Raw genomic sequence first — 13,848 nt, forward strand, 5'->3', positions numbered from 1 at the left:
ATGGCAGGCAGGTGCGCGGGCACGGATACCTGATTTTTCTCTGTATCCCATTCCAGTACTGCAGATCTCTCCCAGTAAGTGCAACGAGGGGATCACAGCCCTAGAAGGGAGGCTCCAGTTCCTGCTTGGGACTCTGGACAGGCAAGCCATTTCTTCTTGCCTCAGTTTCACTATCTGTAAATGAAGGATCGGCTACGCCCACTCCTCCCGCCTCCCTGGCGGCAAACTGCGAGAGGACAAAACAAACGCGCCTGTGGAGTGGAGCAGTCAGGGAACGCCAAACGCCGGGACCACGCACTTTCCGGCCGGACCCCACCCTCAAGTCTCCCGCTCAAGGTTTCGGGCGGGCGAGCCCACGCTGGGAGCCCACGCGGGGGCGGCAGGAAGAGGCGGGGCGGGGTCTCGAGGGCGCGTCACACCCGGAAGTGCCCTCCTGCCGCTCCGCCCCCAGCATCGCCGGCAGGCCGAGGGCGCCCGTGAAGTGGGGCTGCAGCGCTGGGCAGGCTAGCGGGCCGCCTCTGGAGCGGGTGCCGGTGCGGGCGCGGGTGCGGGGCGGCGGTGGGCTGGCGCCCGGGCGGATGGGACGCGGCGCGACAGGCGGGCGGGGCAGGCGTCCGCAGCTGGAATGGTGCTGGCGGCGGCGGGCGCCCCAGAGCTGAAGCCCGAGAGGAGCCGCCATGGAGACGCCGCCGCGGCCTCCCGCGTGAGTGAGCGGAAGGGCAGCGGGCGGGGCCGCAGCGGCCGGGCCGGGCGGCAGTGGAACCCAGCTGACCCGCGGGCGGGGCGTCGCCGCGCGGGGCTGTAGGGAGGGTCCTCCGCTGGCTAGCTGGAGCCCAGGGAGGGCCGAGCATCGGCGGCATGGAGGCACAGGATGCGCGCGAGGCCGTCGGAAAAGGAAGCTGCAAAGTACAGACACCGGTGCCGAGAGGAATTCCTCTCAGCTTGCCTGTTTCTCCGAATTCCTAGCAAAATTCTGTCCGAGGAGCTTGCACATCACTCGGAAAAAGCTGAGCCGCGGCTGTACAGGGCATGTGACCTCTTTTACCTGGCACTGCAGAAAATCTTATCCAGAAATCACAGCATCTTCTGTTTCTCTGGCACGACCTGCCAGGCACAGGTGTCTTTTCCTTGGTACCCAAGTACATTCAAGACCAGCTGCAAAAAAATTGCTTCCAAAATAAGCTGAACACTTGGGAGACATTGAAGAAACTGCATTATTCAATACAAGATTTTTCATTTACCATTTTGTTAAAAGTGGACTATTAATCCCCAGGAATTTTGAACATTTCAAGTCTCTTTTACTTTCTTTAGTTTAATCTTTATAAAGGGACAAGAGCCCTTTGAATCTGATGTTTCAGACCGCCAGCAAGTTTCTTCTGAGGAACCATGTATCTTTTTATAACAGCTTATTCTTGGAGCTTTATCATTTTTCATTTAGATTTGGCCAGCTTCATTCCAGGGCAGTTGTACTACAGCAGCTTCTTGTAGCTATTTGGCAGAATGCCAGCCAAATTTGTTTTGGGCTGAAAATTTGTTTGATGTTGAGTCCTTTTAGGAAAGCTAATAGAATTCTGAAACTACAGTTTCTAAAAGTGCCTTACAGAATTTTTAGCTTGAGTACAACAGGTCATGGGGATTAAGGAGTACCTGAGACTCTTGAATTCCTGGACTGGTAGGAACAAGAGCTCAGTTGCTTGATGATGGTTGTAGCTTTGAGGGCTTTGTGATTTGTTCCTGTTCTTCAGCAGGTTTGGGAACACTCCTGAACCTTTAGGAAACATAATGGTGGTTGTTAGCATCAGCAATGTGAGCATAGCGTCAGCACATGAGTTCCGCTCAGGCTCAGAGGCATGAAAGGAATTGCTGCCTGACTGTAGACAACACATGGTATAGAGGATATCTTAGGTAGGGTATTATTTGCCATAAACCTGCCCCGTTTATATCATTTCCCTGCAGACCCTGTTTGCTTTGGAAGCAAAGTGAACTAAAGGAAAGAAAAGGGGTACCTTAGAATGCAGACGAGAAAAAGGTGTGGGAAAACAGGCTCTGAAGGGAGGAAAAGAGAACGTTACACATCATTTAAATATAAATAATGAAAAATGAAATAAATGTGTGTGTGCAAATACTGATAAACTGAATCTAATACAGATCAACTAAGCAGAATTTTGGTGTCCAGCACAGTTCTTTGCTATTAAGACTTCATCAGTAGTGCTGCAACAATGAGAGGCTGAGATGTAATGGAAAACCAGGGGTGAAAGAAAGTTAAAACCAAAAAACTCCTTTCAGTCGTTGGTGGCTTGTTGGTGAGACTTATTTCTGTTCATTTAATCATAAATAGAAATAGGTTTTATTTTCATTTGATCTATCTGCTGCTGCTGCTGCTGCTAAGTTGCTTCAGTCGTGTCCGACTCTGTTCGACCCCATAGATGGCAGCCCACCAGGCTCCGCCGTCCCTGGGATTCTCCAGGCAAGAACACTGGAGTGGGTTGCCATTCTTACCTTTCTGTACATCAGAAATAGTTTTTCTTCCCACCCCTTGGCCTCTTTGCCTCTGCTCCCAATAACTTTGTTTTTTACTTCGGCACTGACTCATGGGTGCTGGTTTTGAGAAATGACAGTTCATAGGGAAGGATCTTTGCTGGGCCTCGCTGTGCTAGAACTGGGCTAGGAGGCCAGTGTGGGTTATTGGGAGGGCTCAGCGTTTCATAAGGTTAGGTTTTTAGCCTGAGCTTACATGCAAAGAAAGTTGTTTGATGGGGACCTACGTGCTTTGAATGATGTGGTTGGAAGGCAGGGACTCACATCCTCTTTGTATGAATGTCTTTTTATTTGTGCAAATATTTGTTTCTCCGAATGTTTGAAATGCCTATCTCTACCTGGCACTGAGTATTACACTTTTGCTTGTGCTTTTTTTAGCAACCAGTTTTGCATCATTTTCAAATCCCACCTTTGTCCTTTTCAGCCTGTTATGTCTTGGAAGGTTGGAGGCAACTGTGTCCAGGTCTCTGGTTCCTTTAGATGGGCTTGTTGAGATTAGGTTTTTTGTTTTTTTGCTTCTCCTCTTTCTACTCCTTGCCTTCACGCTCTTCTCATCCTTTTTGATTCTCATGTTGATTGGCATGGACTTTATATCTCTGTTTTTTGTTTTTTGCATCCTTGAGTTTATGTGTCTTTTAGGTTCTTTTATATTTTTGAGTCTGGATAATATTAAAACCATGGGATATTTGCCTCTGATTGAACCTGAAAAGTGTCCAACTAGAATTTAGCAAACGAGTCATCTCAGCCAGTATGGAGATGTGTGAAAGGAAATGTAAGCTTATCACCTCAGGAGTGTTTTATACATTTCTAGCCTTTATAGTTATTTTTGTGAAGATTTTCATAATCATCAAGTTGAGGGAAGACTATGAGTATAGCACAGAATGCATCCCTTTGAACTTACTGAAAAGTTTTCTTGGCCTTCGTTTCTCTACTGGCCCTCTTTCACAAGTTGGCTTTCTCCCTACAGGCTTTGGTTTTTTGCTTTTTCTTCATGAAGCTAAGTAAACATGCCTGAGATATACAGCTTTATCTTTTTTCAGTTGATTCCACATCACTGGAAGCTCTTGAACATTAGAGATGTTCAACATAGGCAGACTAACATCTTGTTGACTGTATTCTAAGGGATTTGGGCAGCCAGAAAATTAGTTGAACTAGAGCAGAGGTTCTCATATTTTTGGACTTCACTGAATGAAATTTTTCAAATCCTAAAAGATGATGCTGTGAAAGTGCTGCTTTCAGTATACCAGCAAATTTGGAAAACTCTGCAGTGGCCACAGGACTGGAAAAGGTCAGTTTTCATTCTAGTCCCAAAGAGAAGCAATGCCAAAGAATGCTCAAACTACTGCATGATTGCACTCATCTCACACGCTAGCAAAGTAATGCTCAGAATTCTCCAAGCCAGGCTTCCACAGTACTTGAACCATGAACTTCCAGATGTTCAAGCTGGATTTAGAAATGACAGAGGAACCAAACATCAAATTTCCAACATCAGTTGGATCATCGAAAAACAAGAGAGTTCCAGAAAAACATCTACTTCTGCTTTATTAACTATGCCAAAGCCTTTGTGTGGATCACAACAAACTGGAACATTCTTAAAGAGATGGAATACCTTACCTGCCTCCTGAGACATCTGTATGAATGTCAGGAAGCAACAGTTAGAATTGGACATGGAACAACAGACTGATTCCAAATTGGGAAAGGAGTATGTCAAGGCTGTATGTTGTCACCCTACTTATTTAACTTATATGCAGAGTACATCATGAGAAACACTGGGCTGGATGAAGCACAAGCCAGAATCAAGATTGCTGGGAGAAATATCAATAACCTCAGATATGCATATGAACCACCCTTATGACAGAGAGTGAAGAAAAACTAAAGAGGCTCTTGATGAAAGTGAAAGAGGAGAGTGAAAAAATAGGCTTAAAACTCAACATTCAGAAAACTAAGATCATGGCATCTGGTCCCATCGCTTCATCACATCATGGCAAATAGATGGGGAAACAGTGACAGACTTTAATTTTTTGGGCTCGAAAGTCACTGCAGATGGTGACTGCAGCCATGAAATGCTTGCTTCTTGGAAGAAAAGTTATGACCAACCTAGACAGCATATTAAAAAGCAGAGATGTTATTTTGCTAACAAAGGTCCATCTAGTCAAAGCTATGGTTTTTCCAGTAGTCATGTATGTATGTGTGAGTTGGACTATAAAGAAAGTTGAGTGCTGAAGAATTGATGCTTTTGAACTGTGGTGTTGGAGAAGACTCTTGAGAGTCCCTTGGACTGCAAGGAGATCCAACCAGTTCATCCTAAAGGAAATCAGTCCTGAATATTCATTGTAAGAACTGATTTTGAAGCTGAAACTGCAATACTTTGGCCACCTGATGTGAAGAACTGACTCATTTGAAAAGACCCTGATGCTGGGAAAGATTGAGGGCAGGAAAAGGGTACGACAGAGGATGAGATGGTTGGATGGCCTCACAGACTCAATGGACATGAGTTTGAGTTAACTCTGGGAGTTGGTGATAGGGAGGTCTGGTGTGCTGCAGTCCATGGGGTCACAAAGAGTCAGACATGACCGAGCGACTTAGCTGAGAAATTAAAAAAAATTGGAGTCTGACATAGAATTGCTAATTTTTTTGTTTTGTCAAGTTAAAAAAAAGTTATAATTATTAACTATCATCTTTTTGTAAAAGAAAGAACGTTTTAGTGTCTCTCCCCAAAAACAAAGAAGGACATAATCTCAGGCTGAAGGATACTTCTTAAATTGAATACGTTTGGTTTTATGAAGCTTCCCTGGTGGCTCAGCGGTAAATAATCCACCTGCCAATGGAGGTTTGATCCTTGGGTCGGGGCGATCCTCTGGAGAAAGAAATGTCAACCCACTCTAGCATTCTTGCCTGGGAAATCCCACAGGCAGAGGAGCCTGGTGGGCTACCATCCGTTGGGTCCATCCATTGGGTTGCAAAGTCAGATATGACTTAGCGGCTAAACTGCAACAACCTGAGGGAGGTTTTTTTTTTTCTCCATATTTATTGGGTGCCTTTGGTGACCAAGCACCCAGTAAATATTCCCAAAGGAATATCTCAGAAAACAAAACAGTCTTTTTCCTCATGGTTGAAACTGACAGTAAACAAATATATGATACAGTTACTCCAGAGCGGGGGTCTGAGTACTTTGTTTTGTTTGCTTTTCTCTTTCACCTTTCAGGCTATGGGCATTTGCTACAGTATTGTTTTGACCACTGATCCTGTCTTGATAAACAGGCCCTTGCTCCCTCTGACATTACTTTTTCTTGTTCCTGCTCTTGTTTTTAGGTTGTTAAATGAGATTTATTTAATTTTATTACTCTATTTCATTTAATCTTGTCAGTAGCCTACCTTATTAAGAAGTGAAGTGGAAATGAAAGTTGCTCAGTCGTGTCCGACTCTTTATGACCCCATGGACTATACAGTCCATGGAATTTTACAGGCTAGAATACTGGAGTGGGTAGCCTTTCCCTTCTCCAGGGGATCTTCCCAACCCAGGGATCGAACCCAGGTCTCCCACATTGCAGGAGGATTCTGCACTAAGTAGATCTCATTCCTTTTCAGGGGTTAAGTTACATTCTTAAGCTTATCAAATAGAGGAGAGACTGTGACTCTAATCTCTCTCTCATCACTTTTTTGGCTTACAAGGCTTCTGTTCGTTGCTAGTAAATGTTTCTCACAGATATAGACCTTGGCCACTTCTTCTTTTCAATCAACTATTTATCACTAAGTTGTGGCTCTGTCTATATCTTAAGCCTGATCCCTAGATCTGTGCCTCAGTTTTGAATTTTGAGCTTCTTACCATACACTTATCCTTAGCGCATACGTCAGATTCAGCATGTCTAAAACTGAGTTTTCATAATCTTTTTCTCAAATTGACTTCCCTTATAACATCTCCAATTTCTCAATGGAATTATCATTCTTTTGGTCCTGGATACCCAAAGCCTTGAAACGGTCTTTGATTTCTCTTTCTTTAATTATCCTCTACATTTTATCAGCTCCCAGGATCTGTACATTATTGATTTCAGGTGTCCATTCTGATTGCTGATACTGTGATGATACTCAGGATTTCATCCCTTGATACCTGGATTGTCTCATCACCTTTCAGTTCACCTACTGTTTTGACCGCATAACGTCTAGAGTCAAGTCAAAGACTTTGTAAAACCAGGTATTGTAAAGACTGAGGCCAGGAAGTTTCAGCCCTCCATCATTTTGGCTTATCTTTTACGTTCAAAATCATTCTGTGCTTTAACCTCCAAGAGTAAACTCTGCCTTATCATAGGCCAGAAGTTTCCAGCATTTTCCTTAGAAAAGCAACTTAGAAATCCTCTAAGGCCCAGGTGGAGTCCTGTCCCTTTCACAAAGTCTTCCATGTTTACTCCAACTCATTGTAGCTCCTCTTTGAAATTCCTATACTGTTTATAATTGGTAGCCCATAATTCCACTTGAGCTGTTTCAAATCATGAAAGATGATGCTGTGAAAGTGCTGCACTCAATATGCCAGCACATTTGGAAAACTCAGCAGTGGCCACAGGACAGGAAAAGGTCAGTCTTCATCCCAGTCCCAAAGAAAGGCAATGCCAAAGAATGCTCAAATTACCGCACAATTGCACTCATCTCAAACGCTAGTAAAGTTGTGCTCAAAATTCTCCAAGCCAGGCTTCAGCAATATGTGAACCGTGAACTTCCAGATTTTCAAGCTGGTTTTCGAAAAGGCAGAGGAACCAGAGATCAAATTGCCAACATCTGCTGGATCATGGAGAAAGCAAGAGAGTTCCAGAAAAATATCTATTTCTGCTTCATTGACTATGCCAAAGCCTTTGACTGTGTGGATCACAATAAACTGTGGAAAATTCTTTAAGAGATGGGAATAACAGACCACCTGACCTGCCTCTTGAGAAACCTGTATGCAGGTCAGGAAGCAACAGTCAGAACTGTACATGGAACAACAGACTGGTTCCAAATAGGAAAAGAATTACGTCAAGGCTGTATATTGTCACCCTGCTTATTTAACTTCTATGCAGAGTACATCATGAGAAGCGCTGGGCTGGAAGAAGCACAAGCTGGAATCAAGATTGCTGGGAGAAATATCAATAACCTCAGATATGCAGATGACACCACCCTTGTGGCAGAAAGTGAAGAGGACCTAAAGAGCCTCTTGATGAAACTGAAAGAGGAGAGTGAAAAAGTTGGCTTGAAGCTCAACATTCAGAAAACTAAGGTCATGGCATCTGGTCCCATCACTTCATGGGAAATAGATGGGGAAACAGTGGAAACAGTGTCAATTTCATTTTGGGGGGCTCCAAAATCACTGCGGATGCTGATTGCAGCTGTGAAATTAAAAGATGCTTCCTCCTTGGAAGGAAAGTTATGACCAACCTAGATAGCATATTAAAAAGCAGAGACATTACTTTGCCAACAAAGGTCCATCTAGTCAAGGCTATGGTTTTCCCAGTGGTCATGTATGGATGTGAGAGTTGAACTGTGAAGAAAGCTGATTGCCGAAGAATTGATGCTTTTGAACTGTGGTGCTGGAGAAGACTCTTGAGAGTCCCTTGGACTGCAAGGAGATCCAACCAGTCCATTCTAAAGGAGATCAGTCCTGGGTGTTCATTGAAAGGACTGATGCTAAAGCTGAAGCTGCAATACTTTGGCCACCTCATGCGACGAGTTGACTCACTGGAAAAGTCTCTGATGCTGGGAGGGATTGGGGGCGGGAGGAGAAGGGGACGACGGAGAATGAGATGGCTGGGTGGCATCACCGACTCGATGGACATGAGTTTGAGTGAACTCCGGGAGTTGGTGATGGACAGGGAGGCCTGGTGTGCTATGATTCATGGGGTCGCAAAGAGTCGGACACGACTGAGTGACTGAACTGAACTGAATCTTGCACTTGTGTACTAACTTCATGCTGTTCCCTGGTGGTTTCCGAAGTGCCTCTTCTCTTAGCTGGTAACTGGAGAAGGCATCTGTGTTTGGCATCTTTTGTATTCTTCACTCTGCCGAGTATAGGGCATTAGTGGGTGTCTAGGCAGTGCTTCCCTACTTGATTTATTAACGGTGGTGGTGTGGTTTGGAGTATTGTCAGTAATTTATAATTGAGTGTTGCAATTAAGAATGAGGAAGACCAAGAAAATTCTTAAAAATATATCTCATGCTTAGTTAAACTTCTAACCCTAACATTTTTCTTAACCCTTGTGTTTATTTTCACATAGTGTTTAGTGTTTATACGGCTCCCTGAGGTTTGTAGGTGAGATATTACTATCGTCAACTTGCATATTACGTTACTAGACAGATTTGTAGAATAAAAAAACCTTATTTTTTAAGTACACAGTCTAAAGCCCAGAGAGGCTAAGTTACTAATCCAAGGTCACTTGGTTAGTATCTGGCACAGGCCGGGACTGTGGTTCATGTTTTCCAGCTGATGTTGCTACTCTTCTAGTGCCTTTTCAGTCAAATGTTGGAAAATGTCTTCCAGTCAACTGAATTGCCAAGTCATGTTGCTGCCCTCTTACCAACCGAGTGATGGTAATGGGAAAAATCGCAAAAGATAGGTCAGAAATACGAGTGATAAAAGACACGGAAATGTTTGAAATGGACCATCAAACTCCTCCCAATGTTAGTATCTCACATACATCCCACTCTGACAGTAACTTTGTTATTTGTTTATAATACACTATTTAAAATAAGACTGATCTTGCAGAAGGCAGGGCTTTTTACCCTGGTCACTTTTCTGGTAGTAGTCACTGTCAGGGCCAAAAAGTGCCTGCTTGTGCTCGTTTGTCATGTAGGTAAGAGGGAAAGTGGGAGAGGGAGCAAGGTTGAACTGAAGCAGAGCATTTTACAGCTCTTATTGTCATTTGATCTGAGAGCATCCTTCACCTCTCCACCTAAGAGTCCCAATCACATCCTGTGGGTGTTTGGCACAGCACATCCTGGGGGAGTACAGGGCAGTGTGTAAGCCTCCATTCTGTCTCCAGGAGGGTCAGCGCTTTGCTTTAAGTGGTAAGCCGTTTTAGTAAAATTGGGACTTGTCAGGTTTTCTAGATTTTTTCTTTCTTGCTCTGGGAAATTGGAAGCATAACTTTTCGCAGTGTATCTACTATGATAATGTATTCAGTGCCTTTGTTATGATGTCTGCAAGGTGTTCTGTAACTGGATGGGAGGTGTTTTTTAATCACATGATGCTTCACCATCAGTTCTAAAGGTCTCCGTCCTGAAGGTCTAACTCAAGTTCTTACCTGTCTGTAGGGCAGATGTTAACATTATTTGATAATACGAGCATATGTTCATAGATTACGGATAGTCTACTGGGTGTGTACCTTATAAAAGTTTAAATTCTAAGCACTTGAGGGAAATTTGCAGAGCATGTTTTTTTGCCTGTACGTAATTGCAAAAACTGAAAGCACAACTCTACCACAAACTAAAATGTTTCCAGTGGAGAAAGCCTTCCACTTTTATAGCCTCTAAGTAACATGGTGGTTATTTGGGTGAGGTGAAGTATATGAGGGTATTTTGTTGGGAAACTATAGAGCGGCATAACATATGTTCAAATGATAGTTATGGGTGCGTCTCTACTTCTCATATCCTGGACTTGTTATGGGAGCAGTGTTCTTATGGTGATCAGCTTCTGAATGCAAGTGTACTTAGAAGACAGCAGAGAAAATAGAAGAGATATAAAGTAACAGACAAACTTCATAGCAGTACAGCATGGATGGTGACTGAATACAGCTTCTGATGTGAACTTGGCAGAAATTTGTGAGTAATGGTGGGTGACATTGCAGGCAGGGGAAACTTGCAGTTTTTGAGGTGAATAGGCAAAGGAAAGAGCAAAGATAGTGGCCACCCAGGAGCTGAGTGTTTGTCTTGAATGTGAAAATGTCTGGTCCACTCTTAAATTTTTCAGCTGCATCACTCACATGACGACTTACAGCATTATTTCCACCAAAAAAACACCTTGAAAACGTAAACAATCACTATTTCCTAATGTGTTTGTTCTCAATCTGAGATGATTGTCCTGTGGTGGGAGGTAAGTGGGTGGTGGAGCCTATTACATCACTCCCCCTCCCCTTTTTTATAATTATATATAGCTGCCTTTCACCTCTATTCCTGGAGATGCTGTCATTCTGGTATAGTTAGACCTGTAAAAGGGACTTGCCTGAATCTTCACAGGAAGAAGGATGATTATGTATAGTTTAGAAAAATTGCTTGGGTCATGTAGTCCTTCTGTCCCCTCCATCCTCCACTGGAAAATGCTGTTGCTGCCACTAAGTCGCTTCAGTCATGTCCGACTCTGTGCGACCCTAAAACAACTGCCTACCAGGCTCATCTATCCGTGGGATTCTCCAGGCAAGAATACTGGAGTGGGTTGCCATTTCCTTCTCCCTGGAAAGTGCTATTCCAGAACAAATAATATGCATCTAAGGAAACTGTTATTTCACAGATTTCCTCAAAATTTTTGCAGTAGGCTTAAACCTTTGCTTGATCTCCTTCAGATACTTTAAAGGTTTTGATAGTGAGGAGGTTTTCTGGAAAAGGTTAGCACTTTGCTTCTCAAGGGAAACAGGGAGAAGGTGTAACTGCACTTCTGTATGTATGTGCTCAGTTGTGTCCGACTCTTTGTGACCCCACTGACTGTAGCCTTCCAGGCTCCTCTGTCCATGGAAATTTTTCAGGCAAGAATACTGGAGTGGGTTGCTATTTCCTACTCCAACTGCACTTATAATGTAACTTAAAAGGTAATCCTTTCCCTCCTATTTGCTTCCTAGTGGATGTTCCTCCTCTGCATTTGTAGTTTTAGACATGTTGTGTTGTTTTCTGTTACTCAGTTCTGCTTCTGAACCAGAGACCATCTGACACAGAATCAAATAGGAATTAGAAAATTGTGGAAAGAAGTTCAGTGTCAGAAATGTAGACCTTTGGCAGGGTTCTGCATTTGAAAGGTACTTTCAATACAGACAACACTTGAAAGAAGCAGTATTTATTCCTTATTTATTCCTTTAAGCTTTTGAATAGAATCTTTTCTTTGCAGAGTTTCTGGAGTACATTAGAAAAGCAAGAGCTAAAAATATCTTTAAGAAAGCAGCAATATAGACATTGGTTGTTGAATGGTATCTGTCTTAAAGTGAATTCTTTAATGCAGTAAGTTTTAATTCCAGTTTCTTAGGAAATATAAATATTCATGACTCTTAATGATATTCTTTTTAGGGCAGAGTTGCTTTTCTTTTCATTGTGAGCATTGAAAGGCCTTATGTGATAGTTTTGCCAGTCCTCAATATTGTATTTTCCCTCAGTTGTAAGCTTAAGTCATTAAACTTGAAGCATATATAAATATCATCAATTTGCTGCATATGTGGGTATTCAGTGTTATATGGTAAGAAAGTTTGTGTAGGTTGGATGTTATCTACCTAATTTTCCCTTTTCTTACTGTTTTCTTAATGAAGTAGTGGTAGAAATGGTACTATGAGAATATGTCTCATACTGTTAGGAGTGTCCCCACTTTCCTCTGTCAGATCTGGATGCTCTTTCTCTCTTGGCTTCTAAACTTACTAGCTCTTTCTCTTAGGCCAGGTATAACTCATCCCTCTGTGTGTTCATGCACATACATGAGGGTTCAGAGTAGACACACACACACACATATACGAGGCTTTGGAGGAGACACACAATCTGCACTCCATTCTCCAGCCCTGCTCTCACATTCTGGAACACATGAGGTGCATAGTGGCCTTTTTGCTCTAGTTATTTCTTCCATCTTGGCCATTTCCCACCTCCTGGTCCTTGTTCTAATCTCAGTTCTCAATTCAGCCTACCCTGATCACCCTGTTTAATACTATAAGTTTCATTGCCCCCATATTCCCGATTCTCTTTACCCGACACATTTTCTTTTTTCCGTAGTTCTTATTTTCTAACATGCTGTCTACTGGTCTGTTGTGTATATCATTACCCCCCCCCCCAACTACAAATTCCATGAAGACAGGAATTTTTGTTTTGTTTATTTTTTATTCCTAGGGCCTAATGCCTAGAATAGTGCTCGGTACATAGTGCGCAAAATTAGATGCTGAAGTAATAAAATAATATTTAAAGAATGAATTATCTTTAGGAAAGGAAGCAGCATGAAGAGAAATGGTGCAGTACTAATGACGTTTGCCTTTTGTTCTGTGTGTGATGTATATACAGGAATGTATTTTTTTAGGCTTAATTTGGTATCCTAATTTTTTTATTTAATAGCTTTATTAAGGTATAATTTACATACCGTAAAATTCAGCCATTATAATTGTGATCTTAGTAAATTTGTAGAGCTGTGCAACCATCTCAAAAATTTCCTTGTGTCGGCCCATATGTGGTTAACCCTCCCCACAATGGCACCCTGATTTTATTTGTTAGTTTTTTGGTTCCCAGATCTTGAAAGAATAATTTACACAGCCATACTAATAGCTTTGTACTCTTAACAAATTCCATATAACTATGGAATTAAGTATCCACTGCTTAATGCAGGAAATGGTATCTAACATTAGTGAAAAGAATGGACTTGAGAGTCAAACTGGCCATACTCTTCAGTCTCTTTTTATGTTTTTTGGTGATAATAATAGTAATTAGCTTACAGAGTTATGAGGATTAAAGAAACAATGAAAAAAAATATAGTACAGAGGCTGCCTATAAGTTAATACTCAGTAAAGAATTAAAGTAGGGCTGAAATATATGTGGTAAATAACCTTGCAATAGAGAACAAAGTTGTGTTAAGAGTCTAAGCCTCTGAAGTATGTATAAAATATGAACCAGTTCCTGTCTTGGTATGTAAATAGACCTACTGCAGAATGTAAAAAGCAGGTTAATTTCCAACAGGGAAGATAATTTCTCAGCATTTCTTTTGAAGGTATCTGAACCATTTTACTGAATTTTCTGTGCTCATCTTTGAGAGAGATTTGACACCAGGGAGGTAATTACCTACTTTTTTTGTTAAAATCACAGTGACCATCAGAAAGTTTTCTGAATTGTCGATGAATCCTATGTTGGAGTATACTATGAGACTTCCTTTAAGTGGGGGAGAGGTGTGTTCATTGTATCTCTTGTAACCTGATAAATCTGAACTAAACTATCTTAAATAAGATCTTTTTCTGTGTTTTGTTATTCTTTCTTATGTACAGATGCACAAATCAGGGTCATCAGAAGCCTCTCGATTCAAAAGATGATAATACTGAAAAACACTGCCCGGTGACAGTGAATCCTTGGCACATGAAGAAAGCTTTTAAAGTGATGAATGAATTAAGAAGGTATTATTACTTTAAC

At 42.2% G+C, this 13,848-nt stretch overlaps 1 protein-coding gene across 4 annotated transcripts in view; it reads left to right on the forward strand.

Moving 5' to 3' along the window:
* Positions 1-425: 425 nt before the first annotated feature.
* The window catches only part of KLHL2 (kelch like family member 2), a 167,614-nt gene continuing 154,191 nt past the window's right edge, over positions 426-13,848 (forward strand). Inside the window, exons 1-2 of one of the 4 annotated variants that reach the window (XM_055405729.2) lie at positions 428-703; positions 13,707-13,832. In XM_055405729.2, coding sequence (XP_055261704.1) covers positions 678-703; positions 13,707-13,832 — 152 coding nt within the window. In that variant the 5' untranslated portion in view covers positions 428-677. Of the gene's footprint in view, positions 704-13,706; positions 13,833-13,848 lie in introns of those variants that run through there. The other 3 variants (XM_088827900.1, XM_055405730.2, XM_088827899.1) reach the window with 3 other exon arrangements.

This window comes from Moschus berezovskii, chromosome 19 (genome assembly GCF_049115385.1).
Source record: "Moschus berezovskii isolate FMDL1 chromosome 19, NW_MosBer_1.0, whole genome shotgun sequence".
In the NCBI taxonomy this organism is placed as follows: Eukaryota; Metazoa; Chordata; class Mammalia; order Artiodactyla; family Moschidae; genus Moschus; species Moschus berezovskii.